The sequence below is a fragment of the Bos mutus genome, chromosome X (genome assembly GCF_027580195.1).
Source record: "Bos mutus isolate GX-2022 chromosome X, NWIPB_WYAK_1.1, whole genome shotgun sequence".
NCBI lineage: Eukaryota > Metazoa > Chordata > Mammalia > Artiodactyla > Bovidae > Bos > Bos mutus.
The window spans coordinates 115,757,628-115,769,656 of record NC_091646.1 but is presented as its reverse complement, the minus strand read 5'-3'; the positions used below and the strand labels follow the sequence as shown (position 1 = coordinate 115,769,656).

The following is a 12,029-nucleotide window of genomic DNA, read 5'->3' as shown; positions in this document are numbered from 1 at the left end:
GTCAATTATACTTCAAAAGCAAACTCATAGAAAAAGAGATAAGATTTGTAGTTCCCAGAAGCAGGGGTAGGACTTTGTGGAATTGGTGAAGGCAATCAAAAGGTACAAACTTCCAGTTATAATATAAATAAGTATTAGAGATATAAATGTAAAACATGATAAATATAATTAACACCACTCTACGTTCTATATGAGAGTTTTTAGAGCATAAATCCTAAGAGTTTTCATCACAAGGGAAACAATTTTTCACTATTTCTTTAAGCTTGCATCTGTATGAGATCATGGATATTCACTAAACTTATTGTGATAATCATTTCATGATATATATAAATCAAATAATTATGCTATATACCTTAAGCGTATATAGGTATAAGTGCTGTATGTCAATAAAACTGGAAGAAAAAAAATAAAGTAAAAGCAAATGAAACTCTAAAAATGCCAGAAGAAAATACAGATATTTAAATATTTCTGGGTCAGTGAAGCTAACAGGTGACATCAAAGGCAGAAACCATAAAGGAAACAGTGGATATATTTAGTTACATAAACAGTAAAATGAAATTTATCAGCAGCAAACAGAGGTAATATTAAGACAAACTGAAAACAGGGTAGAAATATATTCATGTGGTAAGTATATGTTAATATACTCTGCACAAAGTATTTTTGAAAATCGTTTTTAAAGATCCAAAGGAAAATTGTCATAACACATGGCGTTAGTCAATTTTGCTGCCTACCAAACAACCTTAACATCTCAGCAACTTATAAAACATCTATTGATTTCTCCCTCATGTGACATAGGGGATGTGGGTCAGTTGTGAGTCTACCCCATGTCTTCTTATTCCAGGACTCGGGTTGAAGGAGAAATCTCTCTATGGGGCAGGCAGCTTGAACAGCAGAGGGCAGAAACACAAGATGGACTGAGTGAAATTATGCCATCGCCTATGCTTCAACAAAACATATGTCATATTCACTAAAACCCTACAGAGCAAAACAAATCACATGGCCAAATAAGGTGACCGACCTCTCTGGTTTGCCCAGGAGTAAAAGTATTCCCAGGATTCAAGACTTTCAATTTCAAGACTTTCAATTTCAAAAACAGGAAAGTTCCAAACAAACCAGGAAGAGTTCATTACCCTATGCGGCCAAAGGTCAAAGTCAGTGGGGCGTGGAAGTTTACTCACAGAAGGAAGTCAATAAATATATGATTTACCATAGACTCGAATAAGCCATTTCACCAACAAAATGAAAATCAAAGAAATCTAAATTAACATAATGAGATACTCTTTTTTGGTTTTTCATTTACTCTCAGGTTAGTAAAGTTTAAAAAGAATAGTATTCAGCAAAGGTATAAAGCAAACTAAAAAACCTGAAAAACATATCTACCCACCAAATCAGAAATTTTGTATTTAGACATTTATGTTAAAAAAACTGTTTAAGTTTCTTGTCACAGTGTTGCTTATAATATCAATAAATTGGAAAGGATTTCCTATTATTGTGCAGATTCTGTGCAACCTTTAGAAGTATAGAATTTATTAAAATGTCTTCAGGATTAACAGGTACACACTACTGTATATAAAATAAGCAACAAAGATCTACTGTATAGCACAGGAAACTATATTCAATATCTTGTAATAACCTATACTGGAAAAGATTCTGAAAAAGTGTGTGTATATATATATACACACAAAGGGAATGGCAACCCACTCCAGTATTCTTGCCTGGGAAATCCCATGGATAGAGGAGCCCGGTGCACTACAGTCCATGGGGTCAAAACATTCAGACATGATTTAGTGACTAAACCACCAAGCCACCACCATAATGTGTAACTGAATCACTTTGATGTACATCTGAAAAACTGTAAGTCAAGTATACTTCAATTTAAAAACTAGTCTGACTGTAAGATTCAGATCATTTAATGTTCAAAAATAAGCCAACTGATCTATGATGTTAGAAGACAGGATAATGGTTACCCTGGTCATTTCAGATGGGGAGAAACTGGAAAGAACATAAAGGGGGTTTCTGTTTTTTGATTTGGGGGCTGTTAACACAGTATGTTGGAGAAGGCAATGGCACCCCACTCCAGTACTGTTGCCCGGAAAATCCCATGGATGGAGGAGCCTGGTAGGCTGCAGTCCATGGGGTCGCTAAGAGTCAGACACGACTGAGCGACTTCACTTTCACTTTCCACTTTCATGCATTGGAGAAGGAAATGGCGACCCACTCGTGTTCTTGCCTGGAGAATCCCATGAACAGAGAAGCCTGGTGGGCTTCCGTCTATGGGGTCGCACAGAGTCGGACACAACTGAAGCGACTTAGCAGCAGCAGCAGCAGCAGCAGCAACACAGTATGTTCATTTCATCAAGTGGTATACATATGATTTATACACTTTCTTGCTTGTATGTGAAAAGTTTAAAAGGAAAGTATGTAAGGCCTTGTGCCTTTTTAAAAATAATTAGTATAGAGAATTCCCTGACAGTGCAGTGGTTAGAACTCCATACTTCCAGTGCAGGGGTACAGGTTCAATCCCTGGTCAGGGAAATAAGATTCTGCAAGCTGTGCAGTGTGGCCAATAAATAAATAAAAATAATGAGTATATACATAAAATTTTCAACATTAATAATAATTATTCCAAGTGGTGGGAAATGGATGATTTTTATTTTCTTTAGGTCATTCTATACTGTCAATATAGTCTATATTGTCTGATTTTTTTTCTTAACAATGAGATGTTGAGAAATATATTATCCTTATGATAAAAAAATAACAATAATCCACACTACAAAAGGTACAGTGAGAATGGTATCCTCACATACTGCTTTCCAAAAGTGTGGACTAATTTAGAATGTCATCAGCAATCTTAAAAATGTATCAATAACCATGAGAACCTTCACAGATCCATAATGATCCAGCAACTCTACTTCTGGAATGCTATCTTAAAATTACCCAGATACAAGAAAGAACTGCAATTCGACCCAGTGCTTTATGGGGTGGCAGGGGTGTTCTCCCTCATACCGTGCTCATAAGGTGAAAAAGTGCCTGCATCGATGTTTATATAGGGGTCAATTTTGATGGCAGTCACTCGGAGTCCACATGATTTTAGAATCGTCCCAATACTGCTGGCAATGATCCCTTTACCGATGCCCGAGATGACCCCACCAGTGACCAAGATGTACTTCATTGGCAGAGGAGTGGCTGGGTGCCAGGACCCAGGTATAATCTGAAAGGTAATAAAATTAATGGTCAGGGAAGAGAAACATGTTCTTAAACCAGTAAAGCAGAGAGTGTGTTGAACCAAAATTTCAAAAGCCCACAGCACCTTTTCTATCTAAGCATTTGGAACAAAGTATTTGGAACAAAAATCGTCTAGGTTTTTCTTTCATGTCGATATTCAGGAAGCTGTGGATACTTTCTGCAAGCAAAATGTCTGGCTTCATTACCCTGATGTTACATTTACCCCAACTTTCATGTGACAAACTTCATCATAAGAAGCCAAAATTCTCTAAGATTCAGAGGCATAGTAAAATGTTTAAGAGATCAGGCTCTGTAGTCAGATCTGTACAACCTGTACCTGTTTCTTCATCTATGAAATGAAATAAAAAGTACCATTCGTTTGGAATATTATTCAGCACTAAAAAGAAATGAGCTATCAATCCACAAAAAGACACGAAGGAAACTTAATGCATGTTACTAATTGAAAGAAGTCACTCTGAAAAGGCTACATACTGTACGATTCCAACTATATGACATTCTGGAAAAGTCAAAACTATGAAGACACTAAAAAGATGAGTGGTTTTCAGGGGTTATTGGGGAAGGGTGAATAGGAGGAGTACAGAGTGTTTTGCTAGGGCAGTGCAACTATTCTGTATGATACTATAATGGTGGATACAGGCCATTATATATTTGTCCAAACTCAGAGAATGTGTAACGCCAAGAGTGAATTCTAATGAAACCTGTAGACTTGGAATGGTAATGATGTGTAGGTTCACTGATTAACGAATGTTCCTCTCTGGTTCAGGATGTTGACAACAGGGAACACTGTGGGTACGGGACAGGAGGTATATGGGAACTCAGTACTTTCTGGTCAGTTTTGCTGTGAACCTAAAATTGCTTTAAAAAATAGTCTATTTTTAAAATCAATATTCAAATATGCCAACATTTTACAAAATCTTGCAGGTGGTTGTGAGGATTAAATGAGCTAAGGTATAAGTCAGAGGTCAAGAAACCAGGGCCCACAGGTCACACCTGGCCCACTGTCTATTTTTGTACGGTCCCCAAACTAAGACTGTTTTTACATTTTAAATGACTGAGAAATGATCAAAAGAATATTGCATGACACATTAAAATTAAATGGAACAAAAAAATTATATGAAACTCTAACTTCAGTGTCCACAAATCAAGTTTCATTAACACGCAGCCACACCCATCATCTACATACTGTCTAGGGTGCCTTTCTGGCTACAATGGCAGAGTTGAGGAGCTGGGAAAACAGAGGCCTCTGGCCCATAAAACCTGAAATATTTATTATCTTTCATGGAAAATGTTTGCTGATATCTGGCTTAGAGGGGGTCAAATCAACTCCTATATTAACATATTGTTGTTGTTGTTCAGTCACCCAGCAGCATGCCAGGCCTCCCTGTCCCTCACCATCTTCTTAAGTTTACCCAAGTTCATGTCCATTGTATCAGTGAGGCCATCCAGCCATCTCATCCTCTGACACCCTCTTCTCCTTCTGCCCTCAATCATTCATCAAGGACTTTTCCAATGAGTCAACTGTTCGCATCAGATGACCAAAATATTGGAGCTTCAGCTTCAGCATCAGTCCTTCCAATGAGTATTCAGGGCTGATTTCCCTTAAGATTGACTGGTTTGGTCTCCTTGCTGTCCAAGGGACTTTCAGGAGTCTTCTCCAGCACCAAAAGTTAGCTCCTAATGTCACTATCAATTAATAATAAATGTATCCTCCTTAACTAAGCATGTGGGACACTGAATCTGTTCCTTACCCATCTATTTCATCATATAGAAATATTCAAGCAGGAGAAAAAAGAAAATATTACGTCATAAAGAAATTTTATTTGACTTTGCCGCTGCTGTCTGATCCAAACCCTTTTGTTTTAAAGGCAGACAGGGAGTCCATGAGCTACTTGGTTTTCTCTACTCTGAGTACTATTGCTTTTCTCTTGAGCATCGCCAGGGGCTGTGCGCCTGTGCATTTCACCATGCGCATGAAGGTGAGCCTTATAGTCCTGGGCAGGCCAACTGCCAACAGAGTGAACTATTAATATAAAATTGCCAGTCATAAAATTTTAAAATAAATTAATTAAAATTTAAAAATTCAAAATAATTAGAAATTGCAAGTATAAGAAAAGACAGTCACTAACAAAAACTAATAGCTATAAATCCCACTTTCTATTGCAACTCACAATTTTTTTAAATACCTGGAAATTAAGTGTAAGTGCAATCAGGTAGGAATAATTTCAGTTCCCTGCTTATCCTATGTCTGTCGTCCCCAATGAAATGACCATTCTGAGTTTGTAGTTTCCTCTACTTGCAAAACAAACTAGCTTAACTTAAGAGATGTAGAGTTAGCTCACCTCAGAGCTGTGAGTTCTTTTTGATCACCACCAGGGTGAGTAGACTGAAGTCATCCAAAATATACAAGTCCCATCCCAAATAGCTTCCATAAGTCTCTGGGCCTGCCTTTCTCTACACACTACAGTTGATCACATTCAATGTCATCGTTCCTCTTTACTAGCCACCTGGCCATCCACCCACTCAACCTGAGCTAGATTTAGCCTACAAGCTTCTCAGTCCAAACACAGAATGCTCCTTCTATGGATCCAAAATGTATCTAAATCTTCCTCTTACCACTCCTACTAGCCCAGGTAGTTGGTAGAATGGGAATTTCATCACAGTCTTCCAGTACTTATCCCACTGTTGATTTTTTTCTATTTTGATCAATGCCCCTCCTCTAGAGTCAGACAGCCCGAGTTCAAGTGCTGACTCTGTCACTCATAGCTATGACCCTGGGCACCTTCTCCAACTTTTGCAAACTTTGATTTTCTCCATCTGGGCAGTACACAGAAATAATACCAGCGCCTGCCTTATAGAGTTGTGTAGGCATTTCCAAAGAGAGCGCCTAAGTGCTGAATGAAGGTTGGCTCTTATTTTTCAGAGCCACCTACGCACTGATTCAGTCAGCTAACAAATGTTTACTGAAAATCTGTTAGGTAGGGGAGGAAAATCTTCCACCCCAAAATGTGCCTCTTTGGCATGAGGATTAATTTCGTTTGATTATTTTTAAGAAACAAGGACTCAGTAAGTCTTTCTTTTTTACTGTCCCCTCCCCCCACCGCCTTGCCGCCTAAGGAATTTAGATAAAGAACTTGTTCCCAGAATAGAGCTATTACCAGACATATGGGTTGGCAAAAAAAATTCCTTCAGGTTTTTCTATAACATTTGATGGAAAAACCCAAACGAACTTTCTGATCAACCCAATATTTTCCGAGACTATGAGCTAGATGTAGTGTCAGAAGCTCTTAGCGATCAGAATCTACTCTGGGTACCACTGTCTCTGCCTGGCCAAGCACACATTTGTTTAGGGAAATATTTGCCTTTCTGTCTCCAAATTAATTGCCTTCTTCCCTCTTCAAGTCCCAAAACACTACCTCCAACATCCTCTTTCATCTTGAGCTGAAGATACTAAGAAAGGTGAGGGTTTCAACCCTTTTGGCAAGTGACTCAGTTTTCCTGAGTCTCTCTCAAGAATTATTAAACTTTTTAAAAATTTTCTCCTATGAATCTGTCTCATGTCAATTTAATTCTTAAGTTAGTCAGAAGAACTTAGAAGGACAGAAGAAAATTTTCCTCCTCAAGGACAATTACATGCTTGATGTGTTCCCAGATGCTGTGTGTATGGGGGTGAATATAAAATCAAGGTTCCTGCCCTCCTGGTTTTCACCTTTCCTGTGGGATGAAGGGGCAAATAAGCAGCACTTATTCCTGCACTGTCACACTATTAAAATGACTTCTCATTTATAAAAAGTTAGCAACATGGAAAAATGCCATAAAAACGGAAGAGTATTCATGAGAAGGTACATTATGTGGTTGTCAGAAAGCCTAAGAATATTTCATGTAAAATATACTTATAAGCATTATATTATCTATTATATAAGACATTATATTATCTCAACTGCTTTTTAAAATTAAGGCTGCTCAAGTCACACTAAAATGCTACATTTTAATATATTTAGGTGGTTGGGTTGCAGGAAAGTATCAGTTTTCCACATTTTCAAAAGCACAAGATAACTTTTTAAGCACATCAGATATTTTGCAAAGTTCTTTTTGAAAACGTAACTTAAAAATAGAAAATATAACTTAATATAAAGGAGACACCTAGTCCTTTCCATCTCTTTTAAGCAAACAAGTAAGTCTGAAGCAAAATTTAAAACAGTAGAAAAAGCAGATTCTTCACGCTCCTTCTAGAATCAAGACTTTTTTACTCTTGTGAATTACATTATTTACATTGACTCACAGGCAGTGAGCAGAACCAACTGTAAAATAGGGGTGTGTAGAGCTGTCCGCTATCCAATAAAAACATAACGTTTGTGTAATTTTAAATTTTCCAGTGGCCATATTAAAAAAATAAAAAGAAACAGATTAAGGTCATTTTAATAATATCTTATTTAACCCAATGTATCCAAAATACTATCATTCAACACATAATCAATTTAAGAATATTTTGGTGAGATAATTTACTTTTTTTTTTTTTTTTTTTGCTACTGTCTTTCAAAACTAGGTGTGTCTACTTAAAGCACATCTCAGTTCACACACTTGCCACATTTCCTACTCTAAAGAGTCACATGCTGTGAGTAGCTACCGCACTGGACAGCTCAGGACTAGAGCAACTGGGAAAAAAAAAAGTCAGAGGCAACAAGAGACACCTTCTCCATGACGGCCATTTAGAAAGCAGTCAAAAACAAAAGAATACTTACTGAATTAGCCCACTTTATGGAAATTCTAGAACCGGCAACACTAAGCTCTGATGAAAATCAAGGGGTGAGGGCAGTTGTGGATTGACTGGAGAAGAGCACGAGGGAACTTTCTGGAGTGATGGAAATGATCTAGGTCTACGTTTGGGTAGTGGTTACGCGGGTGTATAATTTGTCAAAATCCCTTATCGGCACGCTTAAAATGAGGGCATTTTATTGAATGCAAATTAGACATCATATGTGAAGAAACTGTTGAAGAAAGAAAGCTATGTTGTAGCAGCAGCCGACTCGGGCTCAGCGCGCCCTAACCAGCTAGGAACCGGGAAACGAGAGTCGCGGGGCGGAGGAGGAGACAGAAAGGCCCTCTCCCTCGGCGCTGGGCTGCACTTCCTCCAACGCCATCTCGGGGCTCCCGGGGCCCGGGAGAAACCGGGCTGGGGACGCTGCGGGCCCCGGCGCCCGATTCCGAGGCCAGGCGCGCGCAGAAGCGCCGCCTGGGGACGCGGCGCTCCGGAGCCAGGGCCGCTGGCCGCCCCAGGGCGGGCTCCCAGGGCCCCGGCCCCGCCCGGCCGCTGTCGGCCCGCGGGCAGAGCGCGCGGGGTGCAGGGACGCGCGCGGCGGCCGCCCTCGGAGGGGACAAAGGCGCTCGGCCTCACGTGCGCGCCGGGCCCGGGGCGCGGGCAGGCGGGCGGCCCCGGCGCGGAGGCCCCGGCGGGGGATTACCTGTGAGCCGGCGGCGGCGGCGCAGAGGACGGCCGGTTGAGCCGCCGGGCTCCGCCTCGAGGCCCGCCCGCGCTCACCTGTCGGCTGAAGAAGAGGCCGCCGCCAGGGGTGTCCCGAGCCTCCCTCAAGGTCCCTCCCGCCTCCCGCGCGGACCTCGGGGTGCGCGGCGCCCTCCTAGCCCACCTTCCCCTCTCCTGCCGCCGCGGGCCCCGCTGACTCACTCCGGTGAGCTCGGGGTTGGCACCCGGGTTTGTGCCACGCTCCGAAACAAGCGGCCCCGAAGTGAGTCCTCTGGCGCCGGCGGCTTCCCGTCACCCTCCGCCCTGGACGCACTCGGCCCCAGGCCTGGCTCAGCCCCGGGGACTGCCCCTCCCCTCCGCGGCTGGCTGAGCACCGGCACCTCGGGGACGCGGGTGAATGCCACGTCCCGGCGCCCCGGCCCCTCGGCACGCCCAGACCCTGCTCGGGCCCAAGCGTCAGGCTGTCGACGCCGGAAAGGGCTTCTGGGTCGCTGAGAGGACCCAGAGCGGGAGCGCCAAGCGGAGGACGACGCTCAGACGGAGTGCGGCCCTGTGAGGGGCTCACGCTATGGGGAGAGGGCTACACCTCTATTGGAGTCAGTAAGGTTCCTGGCCAGTACGCGTGTAGAAAACATTAAAATTAAAAATGCTAGGGGATAGGGGGGTGACAATCAGGGCTTCGCCGAGTGACTTTTTAAAGAGGATGGTTGGTGCCTTGGTGCCAAGAAAGGACACAGGTTAAGGCAAAGGGAAGAACATGCACAAACCACTGAAGGAGAAAGGATCTAACTAGGGACAACAGGAGGGTTTGGAGTGAGATGGAAAGGCTGGGAAACGTGAAAATTTTGACTAGCCAGCCAGGTGAGTCACTAGAGGGCCCAGTGAGGTGAGCATCACTGAAGACCCAGTGGAGTCTAGAAACCATTACTGTACAATGAGCTCCACCTATAGTTGTGCAAGGTATCTATAGGTCGACATATAAATACTGATACTGTGATAAAACCGGAGTTTGATGATTGAGTAGAAGGATGAGAGTGAGGAAGTTAAGGGCACTCAAAGAATGTGAGATGGTGACGCACCAGGGGCCTAGTCCCCAGAAGAAAGGAAGGGAGAGGAGCAGGGAGGAGATAGACTGGAACTAAGAAGAGAGATGGTGACTTCGCTGGTGGTCCGGTGGTTAAGACTCCACGTTTTCAATGCAAGGGGCGGGGGTTTGATCCCTGTTTGGGGAACTGAAATCCCACATGCACCACAGCGCTGCCAAGAAAAAGAGAGAGATAGACCAAAAGATGAGGGCCTGTGGGGATGAAGGGACTGAGGAGTTGTCACCAGACTGTGGGTGTCAGCGATGTCAAAGGGAAAGAAATCCCAGGAGATGATCCAGTTTAGGGTCTGACCCTGACATGGAGTCAAGTGAGATGGGCATCACTGGAATTGGGCCTAGGGCTCACCAGGCCAGTGTGGGGCGCATTGAGGACCCCCAGAAGTATGTCAACAATTGGAGGAGTCAATCGAGGCCAAGGAACCAAATCTTCAGTGAACGTGGAGGAGCAATGAGGAAGCTAGTAGATAACAGCAACTAGGAGGGTAGAGGGACGGTTGGCAAAATTCAATTTTTTTCTTTTTAAGGAGGATACACCTTATAAAAAGGCAGGAAGCACAGAGGACTTTGGTGTAAAACAAGTCTTCCAGAAGACCCAGCACAAAGGATGCTTGTGAAACAGGTTCACATCGATGATAATACTTAATACTTCATGCCACATATGTAAGGCTTCCTTCTACATTTCAGTATTTCATTTCCTTTTTACAACCAGGACAGTTATTAAGATCCCCTTTTTTATACTGCAGAATCTGAGGCTTAGAGATGTGAAATGCCCTGACCAAAAAGTCTGTCCCCAAAGCCAGACTCTTCATCACAGGATATAAGGCCTCATCTTAATTCTATTAATCTACGAGGCAAACAGATGATGGATACTCTGTGAATACAAAGGGATTATTATAACTACAGTATCATTAATCCAAAATGGGAAAAGATTTGAGGAGAAAAACAAATTTGATAACACAAGTAAGACTGACTGACTTGTGTGGGATCAGAGTATGTCTTCCCTCACCAGGTGCTTATATAGCATTAGGGATAAAAAAATTTTTTTTAATGAGAAAAGGAATTCCGTGGCAGTTCAGTGGTTAAGACTCCACACTTCCACTGCAGGGGACACAGGCTCAATCCATGGTCAACTAAGATCCCACCAGCCACATGGCAAAAAAAAAGAAAATCTGTTATTAAGTTGACTGCTCATGTTCTTTTATAATCTTTTATTTTGAAGAATTCTACCCTTCAGGACAATTTTAACAGGATGTCTGGCATTTGCTTCAAATTAATACAGGATAGGGGGAAACAGATGGGGATACAGATGATACAAACCTCGCCAGGGATTGATAACTGTTGAAGCTCAACTTTTAGGTTGGTTTTCTATATATTTAATTTTCCACAATAATATGTAAACTCCAACTCTTTTAAACACATACACACAATAAAATTAGCACAATTTAAAAATTAATGATCCATATGTTCATCACACATGAATGGGTAAATAAAATGTGGAGTATACACACAATGGAATACTATCCAGCCTTTTTCAAGATAGCTTTTTTCATTATATTCAATGTTTTCAATATTTAGATTTCACTTATAAGTGATGACATACAGTATTTGTCTTTCCACATCTGGTTTATTTCAGTAAGCACAGTATCCTCCAGGTCCATCCATGTTGCTCAGATAGCAAAATTCTGTTCTTTTTTATGGCTGAGTAGTATTCTGGTGTGTAGGTGTGTATACAAACCACATCTTTATTCATTGATATGTTGATGGACACAGGTTGCTGCCATACCCTGGCAATTGTAAACAATACTGCCATGAACATTAGGGTGCATGCAGGATCACATGGTAGTTCTCTTTTTAGTTTTTTGAGGAACCTCCATACTGTTTTCCACAATGGCTTCACCAATTTACATTCCCAACAACAGTGTACAAGCATTCCCTTTTCTCCACATCCTCACCAACATGTTATTTGTGTCATTTTGATGATAGCCATTCTGACACGTGTGCGTTGATATCTCATTGTGATTTTGATTTACATTTCTCTGATAATTAGAGACGTTGAGTATCTTTTCATGTGCCTGTTGGCCATCTGTATGTCTTCTTTGGAAAAATGTCTATTCAAGTCTTATGCCTATTTTTTAATCAGGTTGTGTGTTTGTTTTTGATATTGAGTTGTATAAGCTGTTTTTGTATTTTGGATATTAA

At 41.7% G+C, this 12,029-nt stretch overlaps 1 protein-coding gene across 3 annotated transcripts in view; it reads right to left on the bottom strand.

Annotated features, from left to right (window-relative positions):
- Positions 1 to 9,245, bottom strand: part of CTPS2 (CTP synthase 2) — a 110,115-nt gene extending 100,870 nt beyond the window's left edge. The window contains exons 1-2 of one of the 3 annotated variants that reach the window (XM_070365470.1): positions 8,889 to 9,245; positions 3,007 to 3,211 (exon numbers count right to left, since the gene is read on the bottom strand). In XM_070365470.1, coding sequence (XP_070221571.1) covers positions 3,007 to 3,172 — 166 coding nt within the window. In that variant the 5' untranslated portion in view covers positions 3,173 to 3,211; positions 8,889 to 9,245. Of the gene's footprint in view, positions 1 to 3,006; positions 3,212 to 8,705; positions 8,848 to 8,888 lie in introns of those variants that run through there. The other 2 variants (XM_005888710.3, XM_070365471.1) reach the window with 2 other exon arrangements.
- Between the last annotated feature and the right edge of the window lie 2,784 nt (positions 9,246 to 12,029).